Source organism: Arvicola amphibius, chromosome 2 (assembly GCF_903992535.2).
Source record: "Arvicola amphibius chromosome 2, mArvAmp1.2, whole genome shotgun sequence".
NCBI classification, from domain to species: domain Eukaryota; kingdom Metazoa; phylum Chordata; class Mammalia; order Rodentia; family Cricetidae; genus Arvicola; species Arvicola amphibius.
Window position 1 is genome coordinate 98385599 of NC_052048.2, and position 15560 is coordinate 98401158.

The window sequence follows — 15560 nt, forward strand, 5'->3', positions numbered from 1 at the left end:
ATTCTAAAGTCACAGGTTGTGCAAAAACAGGTGGTCCACCCACCAGATCTGGCCACCAGCTAAAGTGTACAGGCTTATCCTGATTGTTAAAACCAGCTCGTGGACCAGCAGCCCTAGCCTCCAGCTGCACCTGGGAGCTTGTTGAAAAATACCTTTTTTTTTTTTTTTCAGCTCTACAAATCCAAACCCTGGGTTTAACACGCTCACTGTCACTCATGTGCACTTTAAGTTATAAAAATACTGACGCCAGAGGGTCATTTCCGACACTCTCATTTCATAGGAACAGAGTGTAGCCTGGACACCGAGCTCTCAGAGCTGCCCCTGGTTGGTACAGCCAAGTTCAAGTACTTGAAACCCAGTGGTCTCCCAGGGACGAGGGACTACTCAGAACAGACTCTCAGAACATCCAGGCCGCTCCTCTCTGACAAAGCTTATCACTGTGTAAGGACACTGCTAGTCACTGAGCCACCCCAGGACCAGTGTCCCCCTGGATCCTAGGTGTGGAGACCTCACGGGTGGTCTCCCACTCCTGAATGAGCAAAAGAAGCTCTGGAGCTGGGCGAACCCTTCCCTCCAATGCCTTGTCTCCACCCTCATCTCCAGCGTCACTGCCCCAGAAGGCAGGGAACGCAGGAAGGTGGCCTTCTGCCTACTCTCTCTGTGAACCCTGGGCTTCCCCACCTCCCTGGAACGCTGAGTCCTCAGGATGGTACCCAGGTCCTGCCTTCCCAAGGACTCTGGGGTAAAGGGTATAAACAAAGGCAAGCTAATCTTTCATCAAATCTATTGGGCCCCAAGAACCCACATAACCCAGAAGGCCCTGCCCTCCCCTGCTTAGAGTCTCTACTTCCTCAGACCCCAACTTCTTCCTCTGCCTCTGATGGTCACAGAACCTGGTGTCATCCTGGAGAAACAGGAAGAGGAGGCACACAGCACAGTTCAGAGCAACCGATGTCTTAGCTAGCCTGACCAGAGGTACTAACGACCTCAGAGTCTTAAGAGAGAGGGCTGGGGGAGGGGGAGACATGGGGCAGTCCTTGTGTCCCCTTGGACAGCCGCTGACATCACTGCTACATGGGTATCTACCTCAGGTCTGACCCATCTCTACCTGAGTATCCCCTCAGTGAAAGGCCTGGAGTGAGCCTGCACCCCCCAGATATACTCTCGATTCTCAAGACTTCCCCATCCAAGCGACAACCTCCTACCTCTTGGAGACCCTGCCAGAAAAATTAGCAGTCCAACCCTTGGCAATTCTGGAAAGGCAGACCTAGAAGGTGCCCTGAGAAATCAGTCCTCCTCTTGCTTCTGGGAAAAATCTGAGCTCAAGGAAGAGAAAGGAGCCACCCAGGGTGGAGGCAGATGGAAGCCAACCCCTCTCCCCCCATTTATACCCTCCACCTCCTACTCCACCATAGTGCTCCTTCCTTGGAGGCCCCTCAGCTGGGGTGGGAGGTGGGGGTAAAGGACAGGGCCCTATGGTCCTAGAAGGTGGAAAACAAGGAAAGGTTAGACCCGCAGGCCCTGCACTTAGGCTTTGGCCAAGAACACCATTACAGTGCCCTGCTTTCGACTGCCCTCGGCCCAGTCCAGGCCTGTGGAGACCACGGTGGGCAGCTATGTAACTTACCCTCTTCCCAGCATAGAACAATAGAAACAGTTTTGATTGGCAGAGCATATACCGATGCCAGGATCTGAACTAATAACTGGTTCTCTGGCTTCCCCCAACACACAAAGCACGGTGGAACTCAGACCCTCCCTTATAAGTCCCGCAGAAGGCCTCTGGCCCAATACTGCCTGGTGTTGGAGACACCACATGAACTCAGGGACTCTCGGAACCAGACCTGAATTCCTCTTCTGTGTGACCATGAACCTCAGTTTCTTTACCTGTAAAATGGGGCTATCTGTCTACCAGGTTAGCTGGAAAGGTAAAAGGGGGAGCGGAGAGGACACTGCTCCACAGGTGACAGCTATGGGCTAGCTGCCCCACAAGCAGGCTCTGCAACCTCTCCTTCCTCCCCAAGCCTCAGGGAGGCAGCTTTTCCACAGAAGGAAGCAGGAGAGCAGCGTCTTGTGGAATGTGGCAAGGCGCCTTGGAGCTGAACCCTGCCTTACAGCTCTTCTTTAATTAGCTCTCAACTAAAAATAGCTACCCCCCACTCCCTCTGGGGCTGCACACCTCCTTTCTGGCCTGGCACTAGGGTGTGCAGGAGCCACTCTTGGGGTGACAACCAGCCTGAGACAACCCACAACATGGAGGATAGGCTGAACAGGAGGTTTTTTATTGAAGGGGACACAGAAGCATTTGTGGGCTCCTGCCAGACCATTCCAAAAGCCCCTAGGGGCCCCGTGGCTCCTGCACTCCCTAGAGGGCTTCCACCTGGACAGCTGGCACACAAGGAGTCTTACCCAGCCTTGGCAGGGTCTGCTCAGGGGAGGGCTGGGAGGCACAGGCAGCTCCCTTGAAGCCATAGACATGCCTACTGACACGCCTGCCCAATGGTCTGTCCATCCACATCCCAGCCTGTCCCTGCCTGGGAGCTGAACCATCACTTGCAGCTCTGGAGCCGGGTCCTATGGTGCTTCTCTGTCAGCAGGGGGATGAAGGTATCACTGTGTGAGAGCTTCAGCCGGCTGCCCCAGCTTGGCCCCTCCCTGGCAGCAGGCTCCGGGGGCAGGGTGTCCAGGTCGCTGCGAGAGCCCCCGGGTTTGCCTTCTGCACTGCTGGAGTTGAGCTCCATCAGCTCCAGCTCGTGTTTGGCTGCCGTCTCCAGGACACGCTGTTTGTTGTAGTACCTGACAAAGTTGTTGATGATGGGGTGAATGGGCAAGGCGATGGCAATTACCCCACACAAGAAACTGATGGCCGCGTTGAGCTTGCCCAGAGTGGTTTTGGGGTAGATGTCACCATAGCCCACTGTGGTCATGGTGATGATGGCCCACCAGAAGGACTGGGGAATGCTCTTAAACAGAGTTTCAGGGTGGCTCTGCTCCATGGTGTAGCCTAGTGCGGAGAAGACGAAGATGCCCACGGCCAGGTACATAAGCAACAGCCCCAGTTCCTTGAAACTGCGCTTGAGGGCGTAGGTGAGGGTCTGCAGGCCTGAGGAGTGGCGGGCCAGCTTGAAGATGCGTGCGATGCGCATGATCCGTAGGGCCTGCACAGCCTGCTGCACGTTGGTCAGCTCCATCATTCGCGCGCCCAGGTGCGTGAGTGTGAGGCTCACATAGAAGGGGAGGATAGCCAGCACATCCACGATGTTCATGAAGGAAAGGGCAAAGTGCAGCTTGTTGGGCGAGGAGAAGAGGCGTAGCAGGTACTCCAGCGTGAACCAACCGATACAAGCAGTCTCCACGTTCTCCAGGGTCGGGTGCTCCACGCGGTTACCCTCAGCGTCCACCACCTGCAGCTCGGGTATGGTGCCCATGCACATGACCACAGAGGAGACAAGAATGAGCAAGAAAGATAGAACTGCCACCACCCGCGCAGGGCACGACGACTCCGGCTTCTCCAGGAACTTCCAGACGCACTTCTGACAGCGGCGCCAGCGGCCCTCGGCCGCGTCCACACCCAGGTCGTCCAGGATGAGCTGCACCCTGCGTGCGATCTCCTCCAGCTCCTCGTGCTTCTCGCTCAAGTGGCTCTTGCAACAGTCATCCAGGAATTTGAGGTCCACCTTCCAGAAGTCCATCTCGTTCTTGAAGCAGATGGGGCAGATGCCCTTCTTCATGTGGACCTCCCCAAAATAGTACACCTCAATAACACACTTAAATGCGTCCGGGTCCCGGTCAAAATAGAATTCGCGCTTGCCTGGGTCATAATCGTCGCACAGGGAGAAGATGGTGTCGTAGCCACCGGCCAAGCAGTCCATGAGCTCCGCCAGCCGGGTCTCGGGGTACTGGCTGAGCAGGTCTCCATAGAGAACCTGCCGCACGCCCCCCACATTCACCACAATCTCAATGTCGTCGCCTGCCACAGAGTCCTGGCTGCCAGGCTCCGGGAGGCTTTGCTCTGCAGACGCGTCCATGCTCCCCACGGGTGCGCTCCCAAGCCCGGGTTCCATGGGTCCTGCTTTAGCCAATGTGCCGCCCTCGGGGACAGCAGCCACCTGCTGGGAAGGGTACTCACAGCCGCCGGTGGCAGGAGGCTGGAGTACGCCGCGGGGGAGCCATACACCCAGCGGCAGCAGAGGGTCTGTGCGAGGGCATCCAGGCGCGCCGGCAGAGAACTCCGCTGCCTTTGGCCTCCGGTGTTCAGGATACTCACACGCGGCTCCGGGTCTGTTGCTTCAGCTCGGTCCAGAATAGGACCGGGCTCTTCTAGCAAGCAGAGACTTCCTTCCCTGGGGCAAACAGGCGGCTTCGGCAGCGGGTAGGTCCAGGGGCTGTGAGATCCGGATGTGCCGAGAGCGAACTTGGACTGGCTTTGCAGGAGCGGTTCGGAAACACAATAGGAATTCCAACCTGACGTCAAACGCTTTGCTACTGTACCCTCTTCTGGTGAGATTTTGCACCGCACGCGCTGCAGCTGCCCAGGAATGAGTTAACCCTTGGGCAGACCTGCAAGGCTGCTGCCACCGCCAGCCTCCTCCACTACCGGAGCCACTGGCTGCGCCTGCGGGTTCAGGGGTTACCATCCAGAGCTTTAAGGTCGCACAGGCTCAGGCTGGCGAGTCCCTCCTGCACTGCTAGGTGAGAAGGGGGAAAGGGGGACCTCTGCCTGTTGCTCACCAACCCCTCAAGAGGCGGCTGCACACTCCTTGGGCACATCCCTTCTGTCCTAGGCTTCTGTCGGTCCTGGAAGGATTCTTAACACTCCGGCGCGATGCCCTGTCGGTGGTTTGACCTTGTCCCCTACCCCTAAAATTTGTCTCCGCTCCCACAGTTAAAAAGGAAATTGCTCCACGTTACAAGATGGAAAGGGAGGAGAGCTTAACCATTCCTTAACCCAAGGCTTTCCTGCTGGCTGACACAGCCATCACCAGTAGTTCCCAGAGTCCCTTTGCCCACCATCCCACCCCCACTCCTCTGAAGGAAGTCAGTTCTTCCAGTTGGTTGCTGCCTCACTCCCTCTCATCTTTCCTCAGGCTGAGAGCATCTCTGGTTCCAGCCCATGGTTCTTACCACCAGGGTTATCAAACGTGGACCCATCTATAGCCTGGAACTGGGTCTAAAAGCATAAGATGAGCCAAGCCATAGCTCAGTTGGTAGAGTTCTTTCCTGGCATGCACAAGGCCCTGTGTTTGCTCTCCCTACCACATAAACCAGCCCGGGTGTGCTTGTCTAGGATCCCAGCTTTTTTCACTTAGGAAAGGGAGGCAGGAAAGGCAGACGTTCAAGGCTATCCTCTAGCTTTGGAGGTTATCCTGGGCTAGAGACTGTCTCAAAAAAAAAAAAAAAAGTTGAAGGGATGAATAGGCAGAGCCAGTAAGACCGGCTAATAGCACAGCAAAGCTATCTGTTTGACCGTGCGGTGGCAAGCATGCCATTCACATTTGCCCAAACCCACAGAATGCACAACAGCAAGAGGGGGCCCTAGAGGACACTGTGGGCCGAGTGGGTGACGATGGTGCTCTGTCCCCGTGGTTTCCTCAGTTGTGACAAGCATTCCATTCCCACAGGGATGTTCAGAGTAGGGGGTGCTGATTGTGGGGAAGCTGTAGAGACCCGGTCTGGGAAACTGCATCTTTTTGTGCACCTAAAACTGCTAGCTTTAAAAGACTATTAAAATGTAGTCTGTAAGCTGGATTTCTTAGACGCTCAAGATCCTGCCCAGTCATGAAACTGGTATACCAGGCCACTGGCAGTCTTAGTCTTTAATGGGATGGTATAAAAACAGGACGCACTAGAATACGGCACACAGAGTATCATTTGGGGGAAACATCTTACAATATTTATTTCGTTTCCATTTAGCGCCAGTCTATGGTGTGCTACTCAGAAAGGGAAACCAACAAAGAGAACGGTTGGGTGACAGTAACAGTGAACACTCATGTAAGAGCACTGTGTACCCAGCACTCTGGGTACTTTCCATGTTTCTTACTCAGTCCTTAGCTGCTCTCAGAAAAACAAAGACATCAAGTAATCACCATCATCACCCGCTACCTTTGGGATGCAGGCTGCTGGGCTCTAAGGCACCTTTCCTTACTGCAATCTACCATCTCCACACTCTTAGATCCATCTAATCCAAGCTATTCCCCTTCTCGGCTGCCTGCTGTTTGTTGTTCCCTGTCCAGGCAGGGTCCAGTGCAAATGGCATCTAAGACTGAGCTTTATGGGCTTAAAAAGGACCCATTCTCGCTCTCATATTTACTGAAGTCCTGTGCATCTGTGCATGCCACACCCACCCTGGACAAAGATATAATCATACTCTACTGGAAATTTAAATACAGTACAGCTAAGGAAACACATAACAAGAGAGAGAGAGAGAGATATGCAGGGCCGTACTGCCTGAGCTCTCCCATTCTGAGTGCTGTCAGGATGTCAGCTGGTTGGAAGAGGAAGGCACAAAAGCAAGGTGTTAGGGCCTGGGATCGACTGTAGAGTGCTTGCCTAGCATGCACCAGCCCTGAATTCTACCCTCAGCACCACAGAAAAATTGGATATGGTAGAGAGAGAAGGGTAAGGAGTTCGAGGCTATCTATCCTTGGCCATGTAGTTTATTTGAAACCAGCCTGAAATACAATGCTCCCTGTCTCAAAAACAAATGAAACTCACTGTGTTCACCTGGTTTGATGAGGTGCCTCATCAGGCCACCTCGGCCACCATTCCAGGCACCATCACTGTGTGCGGGTGCTCTCACAAACCCCAAGATTTGTAGATACCTCACCAGCACAGAAGAGGCTGGGGAGCGGTTAAAATTATTCTCCAAATATAATGTACGTACAAATCCCAAGAAAAGGGCACAGGCAGGACAAATCCGGACTTGACCAGGCAGGGCTAGGAACAAGGAGAAAGTGGGAGTCTTCACTGGAGTCTCCACGGGAAAAGTTAAAGCAGGGGAGAATAAAGAGCTTAGGGCTGGGGAACTGAGGTTCTCTGGCAGGCCCAGGATAAGGGTGGTCTCCTTTGCTTTGGTACCTGGGTCTGGGATGATTAAGAGCAGGGGAATACCAGGCACACTGAGGATTTGCTGGGGAGGTGGGCAGAACAGGGCTTAGAACTAGGAAATAAACTGACAGAGGTCCAGACAGGAAGGATCCCAGCCTAGGTACTGAGCCAGACAAGGGCTTTACACACCTGAGTCTTTGTACAACATACAGGGCTGCCCACCTAGCCCTGGGCTTATTATTCCGCATCTTTCAAAGCTTCAGCCCTTAGGATGCAGGCCTCTGACAGGATGTCTCCTAGGACTATGCTGTTTCCCTGTGGTCCCCAGGGATATAAGCCCCTCCCCTCGCACACTCACAGAGCCCCCTGCTGTCCCATAGAACAGGCCTGGACACCCAGAGCCTTAGGTAGGCACAATGAGGGAGACAGGAGAGGTCACTTTGGTATAATCAGATTCTGCAGTCTGGAAGATCATAAGGGTGCCCATGCCTATGGTGGGCTGTCATTTGCTCTGCTGTCCCTCAGCGCTGACATCAGCAGTTTCTGAGACATGCTGACAAGAAAGGCCGGTATGTGACTCTGTATATGGTCCTCTGAGAATACTATTAACACCATGGTAAGCCTTACTGAGAGAAGAGAGGCACCTGGGAGTGGGGCCACAGCTGGTGGAGGGGTTACTGGGGCCACATCTGGTGGAAGGGTTGCTGTGGGGCCACATCTGGCAGAGGGATTGCTAGGGGCCACAGCTGGCGGAGGGGTTGCTGTGGGACACAGTTGGTGGAGGCTGGCCTTCTTTCTACAAACAGGACACAGACATTTCTTTCCATCCTACAAGAGGCCAGCAAGAAACCAAGCCTGCACGCACCGTGATCTTGGGCATGAAAGCCCAGAACTACAAGACCATGGATGGCTACTTGGGTTCTGGTGCTTGGCCTTGTCCTCCTCCTTCTCTGAGTCTCCCTCCCTAAAGCCCTTGGGTCAAGCCCTTCTCTTCAGACCATCAGTCAAGTTGGCCAGGATTTGAGGAAGCTTGGATGTGATTCCATAAATTTCAAAAATGCTCACATGCTGAGATCTCATTGAAGGTCACTGTTCTACAGAAAATCCAGAGCATCTAGATCTACTTAGAATTTCTTGAAGGGTTAAGCAAGACAGAAATGTCCGAGCGGAGGGCTAAAAACAGAAAGTCCCTTACTGTGGTGTGTTTGGTCCTATATTTGACTTCTATGGCAATTGTACATTTCATGGCACCATGCAGGGGGTTGGAGGGAGTGGTGGAACAGCCCAAATCTTCTGCAGCGGTTTTGACTCCTGGCTTTCCATTTAAATGGGTATGAGAAAAAACCCGCTGCTGTCTACGGGTTCTGGGAAGCAATTGTTTTGAGCCACATTTTTCTCTGTCAAATGTGTCTTTTTAAAAAGTTACTGAACAATAGCATTTGGAGCTACAGAGTGCTCCATCGTTGTGACATTAATTAAAACCAGCACAGGTGTGCTTTGGTGATTGTCTAGATGGGGAACCATGTGAGCGCTCATCTGCTCCCCTTTTAGGAGCCAGCTAATCAGCTCTGCTCGGTTAAGACCTCTTAAACAGTCCCTTCCTCCGGGCAACTGAAAACTTAGCACTTCATTATTTGCCGGGCACCCTCAGCACTGGCATGAGCTGACCGAGTCCCATGTTTCCGAGCCCAGAACTCATGGCAGAGTTCTCCAGAGGTCAAGTGCAGGAGGCAGGCTGAATGGGAGCTGATGCCGGATAGAAAGTGGGAAGGGAGAAAGAGCCAAGCCATGATCATAAGAAAGCTTAGTTTTTACTGAAAATACCCAAGTTGATGTTTCCATCAGTGAAATGGAACCAGTGGCCCTTTTCTTCTTGACTGCCAGATTTTACAGAAACAACTAAGTTACACTGTGGCTTCTGTCTATGGTCACATGCTTGATATACAGGGGCAGATGGAGCAGAAGGAGGGTAGCAATCAAGAGGGCCTCCTGGCTCCCATCTCAGCGGCCAGGCAAGGTCCACAGAAGTTTCACAACCCCTTCCTGCTCCTGCCTCTGCTTAGCCTCAGAGATGACTCCTGGCTATGCTGATGATGGTGCCAGGAGATCCAGAGAAAAGAGTTTGAGTCTTTGTACTGTGTTGAAGGTGCACTAGGGCCCAGGGAAGGCACCCTGGGCCCAAGTCTAGGCTGCTCTGACTTTCAAAGAGAAGGAGGAATGAAGTTAGATTAGAAAACAGAAGCAAAGCCCCTGGCTACCAGCTGCCAGCATGGAGCAGAGGAGAGCTCTGGAGCAGCACGGACCGGGAGTGGGAGGGGCTGTGGTGTGAGGAGGACCTGGAGTGGGAGGGGCTGTGGAGTGAGGAGGACCTGGAGTGGGAGGGGCTGCGGAGTGAGGAGGACCTGGAGTGGGAGGGGCTGTGGAGTGAGGTAGACCTGGAGTGGGAGGGGCTGTGGAGTGAGGTAGACCTGGAGTGGGAGGGGCTGTGGAGTGAGGTAGACCTGGAGTGGGAGGGGCTGTGGAGTGAGGTGGACCTGGAGTGGGAGGGATTGTGGATTGAGCCAAGATGCTGGAGTCTGTTTGCTCTCATTCTGGAATGGGGACTGTTATGATTTTAGCCAAACCAACATGGCTGACACTTCCTAGTTCTAGGACCATGCGCACATATGGACAAGCCCTCAGGCAGAAGTGTCTAATGGCCCCAGGGATCTTAAAGGACTCTGCATGAGGCATGTGCAGCATGGTTGCATCACCTATATCTGACATGCCCTTGCGCGCTGTGTGAGCTCTGTCATCTGCGTATGACATAACCACGGTATCCCACTGTGCGCATGCGCTAGGCAGCTCTTAAAAGCTGGATGGGACATCTTGAAGCTCCCTCTCTCCCCCTCCTCCCCCCTCTCTCTGCACACCAATCTCACCAGGGCTGTACTAATAAACTCTAAAGTGGGTTTATTGCATGTTCCGTGTTTCCCTCTCACTTGCGCCAGGTAATTTTCATTGGTGCAATGAGACTCAGGAGGCTCTCCCACCCCTCTCCTGGGTCGAGATCTGGAACTGGGTATTTTTTTTTCCCACAATAACCACATGTTCCATCCGCCTAAGCACTACCTTTATGCACACCACCAGCTTCAGTTGGTGAGTTTCCCCATTCTGAACCTAAGGAATTGACGGTTGAGCGCCTGGCAATCTTCTGGTGTTCCTAGAAATGGGTGGGAGGACAGCCCTCAATCATGGCCTTAATGGCTACGGTTGAGCCCTTCACTGACACTCATCTCTGGATTGCTTCCCTTAGCTGAAATCATGATTGGACAACCCAATGTTGGCCCGCCCACCTCGGATTTTTCTTTTTCTTGTCTTTTCTTTTGGACCACTCGTCAGTGGTCCCTGCCATGGAAGACTGCTCTGAGCGGCCTTCAGCCTCTCTGGCTTCCGAGTCGCCCGGACCAGAGCCAGTCAGGCTTTAACCCCCACCTGTAGGTAGAGGATGCTCTTCTACAAGCCCTGCAGTGTTTGCCACTGTTTCACACCCCGCCTAAAGAGGGGAGATGTCCCCCTATAAGCCTCATGATGTCACTGTTCTCGTGGGTTTTCATGGTTTCAGCTATAGGTAGCAAGCCATTGAAGACCATCAATCCAGCCTCCCCCCGGGATGCCTTTTAGAGGCCCTGAAACCTCAGTCCCCACTGCCCTACTTACAGATTCCCACCCTTGTCCATCTTTGTTCAAAAATATGGCCTTGTTACAATTTAGACAACAATTTAAAGTGGCTATCCTTAAGCTGGATACGCCAACTTCAAGCTCTCTGTCTGCATACCGACCTCACCAGGCCTCTATGCCCTGCCCCCAATAAACTCCTAAGTGGGTTTGTTGCGTGTTCTGTGTTTCCTTCTCACTTGTGCCAGGTAATTTCAGGGACAAAAGTGAAGAACCCTGTCCGCACACAGAGAGGCCAGACTAGTGTGCAGGGTACCTTCCTTTATTGTTCTCCTCTCAGAGCCAGGGTTTCCTGCTGAAGCTGAAGTCTACCATTTTGGTTAGGCTGGCTGTCCAGCTTGCTCTGGGGCTCAGTCTGCCTCAGGCCCCCAATACTGAGTGACAGGCATGAGTGATCATGCTCAGCTTCACTTGGGGTGCTTGGGATTTGAAGTTGGGTTTTCTTGTTTTCACAACAAGTACTCTAACTGTTGTGCCCACATCACAGAGTCCCCCCAAAACCAACTAGGAGACCAAGTCCTGTACGTAAAAGCAAAGAGCCTTTTCTCTTACACAAGTTTGCAAACTCGGACTCTTCACATGGCAAATGCATTGAAATGATCAGAGAACCCCAAGCTCAGTTGGGACTGGGATTTTATAGTAGCAAAGGTAGGGGTGAGGGATTTCTAAGGTTCAGGACCCCTGATGGGCTGACATTTGTCTTGGGGTATCACAGTGAAAAGCAATGGGTGTGTCCTGGCAGGTAATCCTATCTACAATGGTTGGAATGTTAGGAATTTCCTTTGGATGGTCCTGTTCCAGGGTGGTGCCTGGGTGGTTTCAGTTTGCAGTCTTTCTTGGAAACAGGTATTGCCTTAAGGTAAACTACTGAGACTCAAGCCTCTGTTGAGCTTGTCCTGGCTGGGTCCTACTATACTAAGCCACTGGGCTGTCTCCCCAGCCCAAAAGAAAACTCCTTTGAAAGAAAAAAAAAAGAAGAGGTCCTGCCACAGACCTCCCTGAGTGTCTATAGGCAGCTAATGGTGGTTAGGGAAGGAGAGACTTTTTCTTCAAAGGTGTAGCCTCTAGTAAGGTGCCCATGCAAATAACCCCACCCCCATGTTCTTGTAGGTGACTAATTAAACAGGAAAGAGCAGGAAGAGGATGTGAGTGGGTGATTAATATAACCAAAACATGTTGTATGCATGTATGAAAATGTCATGAGGCCCACTGTTATGTAAATTAATAAGTGCTAATAAAAACTTTCTTAAAAATCCTTAGCATCTCCATTCAGTACTTTTAATTGAAAAATGAGATAGCCTCCTGTATTTGTGTTTCTCATCCCACTACGGCCTGAAGGTCAGAACTAAATGTAGTCTGTTTCTTTGCTATGGCTCTGTAACAGACCGGCAATTAATTCACACCTTTCTCTTTCCTGCACATGTGTGTGGTGTGAATATGGTGTATCTGTACATGTTTAGACCTGTGTGGGTGCACACGGGTACAGATATGTGTATACTTGTCTGTGAACCTGAGGTTGGCATTGGGTGTGCCTCAGCCTCTTTGTCTGCTGTCATGAGAAGATATTATGGGTCAGAAAGGGTTTATTGCAGCTCACAGCTCCAAGTTACAGGCAATCACGGCGAGGGAGTCAAAGTGCCAGGATCATGAAGCATCCGTCCACAGTACATCCATCCAGGCACCAAACGAGAGCAATGAATGCATGCACGCTACTGCTTCACTTATAGTCATAACCCCTGCGTGGAGATTGGCGCCACCCACAGTAGGCAGGTCTCCCACCTTGATTAATAAAATCAAGTTGATCTCCCACAGACATGTGCTTAGGTCAGACTAAATTAAACAACCCCTTGTTGAGGCTCCCTTCAGTGGTGATTCTAGGTGATTCTGTCAAGTTGATTGATAATTAATACTAACCGCAGGTTGCCTTCGGCGATCCTGCTCTACTTTATTTATTGTGGTTCAGTGTCTTGCTGAGTTCAGAGTTTGCCATATTGGACGAGTCTGCCCAGTCAGCTCACTCCAGTGATCCCGGTTGTTTGGTGGAAAGTTCCAAGCCCCCTCCTCTGGGAGCTGCCACAATCCAGACTCCACCTCCAAGAAAGCCTGCCAAACAGGGACCCCTCCCCAGGGAAGGTCAAGACCACTCCCAAAGACTATTTAAACTGCTTCCCAGAGAACACAAACATGATCTCCCTAGTTCTTCTTTTCCCCTCTCCATGTTTTCCCAGAGGGCCACCTGGAAAAGCTGGCATCCATTAAACCTGGACTTTTTCTAATTCAGTTTGATTTAGTCTAATTTGGATTATTGCATCAACGGAGAGGTTTGTCGGGTGGAAAACAACACCAGTCTTTACCTTGGAAGTGCTGGGATTACAGAGAGGCTGCCACACTCTTCCACAGTGTTTGTGGGACTTGTAAGGCAAGTACTTTATCCACTGAGCCTTCTCCCCAGCCGCAGCCACAGCTCCAGCTCCTTAAACTGTGGGCAGTGGCTCTATCAGAGACGGAAGGACTGAATGTCAGAGGCCCTCCCCCACAAAAGAAAGGCAATAGCAAAAGGTTTCCAAACATGCAGTTACCAAAAATTCAAAAATCACAGGTGAGATGAATCAGTGATATTCCTGGCAGCAGGGCCCCTTATCACGTGACCTGCCCGCAACCGTGATTGCACACATCCGCATGCACACTGTGCACCCTGTGTGCCGCGAAGCTGCACCTGAACACAGCCTGAGACACCTCGTCTCGGCTGCCAGACTGTTGCAAGCTCTGCATTGCAGTGTTCCCACCATCCATACGAAACTTTCTACTCTTCCAGATACAGAAGGGCTTAATTACAGAAAACAAAGACAAAATGTTTCCCTAGCATCATTTCTCAGCATGAATCAAGCTGGTATATCTTTGGGCTATATTATGTTAGGATGCTTGATTTTAAAAAGTGTTGTTTGAGTTAATTGACATAAATTTTATTTTTAAAGAAAATTACTAAATGAATTTTGGCTTGGGATTAGGACAAGATTTCCAGCAATTCTTGTTATGGCCCAAACATACTTCTGTCCATTTTTACTCTGTATTGGCTGTGGGACAATGGTTTTTACCCTGTAAACATTTGTTTCTTATATTTGTTTAATAAAATGCTGATTGGCCAGTAGCCAGGCAGGAAGTAGAGGCAGGGTAATGAGAACAGGAGAATTCTGGGAAAAGGATTCTGCAGTGTGCAGTAGTGACCCAGCCTCAGAGGAAGCAAGATGTGACTGCCTCGCCAAAAAAGGTACCGAGCCATGTGGCTAACTCAGACAAGAATTATGGGCTAATGTAAGTTATAAGAACTAGTAAATAAGAAGCCTGAGTTAATGGGCCAATCAGTTTATAACTAATGTAGACCTCTGTGTGATTCTTTGGGACTTAACAGCTAAAGGACCAGGCAGGACAGAAACCTCAGACAACACTGTATTTATGTAAAGTGGTGTTCTTAGAATTGACAGTTATAAAATGAAAATATTGATCAACACAGAAAAATATTGAAGGTGCTCAGCATCCTATAGCATCAAATATGTAGCTAAGACTTAATTCTTCATGTAAAACCAAACAAGCACATCCACTTCAATAATATGCAAATTTGCTTTAATCTTTAGTAAATGGTAAAATTTTATGTATGCCAAGGAATTGTTTCAAATTAAAATTCCTTGTGGTTTATTACCAGTAAATATTTAACCTGCATATCTATTTGTATATATCTCTATTCCTGGGATTTTGCATTCAGCTCTTGTGTATAAAGGGGTCATTGGGAGAACTGGACTTAAACATCCCACATGAGTCTTGTTAGGGTTTCCGGGCTCATCCTGCTTCCTGGTCTCGGGTTTCACCAGCTATTAAGTCATGACTGAGTCTCATCTGGTTCTTCTTTTAGGCCAGCAACGGCTTCTCTGATGGTGGGGAAGGTTCAAACTCTCTGTTAAGAATACCCAACTGGGGCAGGCCCATACAAGATTTTTTTTTTCTTTACATTAGCTCAGGCTCATATGCTAAAAGACCGTAACTGTGTCCTCAAGATGGCTTCACTTTTGCCAGGGAAGCCAGGCACAAGTCTGACATCTCATCTGTCTTGTTCACTGTCCTGATGACACACTCAAGGATACAAGAGTCATGGGGCCATCTTGGAATTCTGTTTAATTCATAAATTTTCTTGTAGTTCTAGGCCTTTTTGATAGAAAGAAAATAGATGATAGATAGATAGATAGATAGATAGATAGATAGATAGATAGATAGAGACAGACAGATGGATGATTAATAGATGGGGTGGCCAGTATTTTACTTAGTAATATTTCACAAACATTCCACATTAGCATTCACGAATTATTTTTATCTCCCCCTGTGTTTGGTATTAAGTTTCCAATCCTCATGAAAGCGATGATGTAAGAAGGGACTCGTGTGTTCCGTGTGCTCTTGGACCTCGGCAGGATGGGTGCTGAGAACTTGCTGTGCCAAAAAGTAGGCTCAAACAAAATGAACTCAAACACCTTGAAAACAAAGACCCTTGGTGACGGTCCCTCCTTCCTCAAGACGTCATGATTTCTGAGTAAGATCTAAATTTGGTTGTAAAACTTGGTTTCCAGCAGGGTGAAAATGATATCTCGTTTCATTTGCATATGTAATTTGTCATTTGACTACCAGTGAAAATTCTCTTCATTTAATGCTTTATTTTATCGTCACTTTTCTTTGCCATCGAATTAGTCATCCACCCAAGATGCGTTCAGAGACTTGGACCAGCAAAGCCAGCTATGTGCGTCCCCTCTTTCAGA

At 50.4% G+C, this 15560-nt stretch overlaps 1 protein-coding gene across 1 annotated transcript; it reads right to left on the minus strand.

The window, feature by feature from the left end:
* Positions 1-2546: 2546 nt before the first annotated feature.
* Positions 2547-4061, minus strand: Kcnf1 (potassium voltage-gated channel modifier subfamily F member 1). The gene has a single exon (XM_038317875.1). It carries the CDS (start codon positions 4059-4061, stop codon positions 2547-2549), a length of 1515 nt encoding a protein of 504 aa, XP_038173803.1.
* Between the last annotated feature and the right edge of the window lie 11499 nt (positions 4062-15560).

Excerpts from the sequence above, each read along its gene's own strand:
- Kcnf1 (XM_038317875.1), bottom strand. The coding sequence starts at position 4,061 with ATGGAACCCGGGCTTGGGAGCGCACCCGTGGGGAGCATGGACGCGTCT.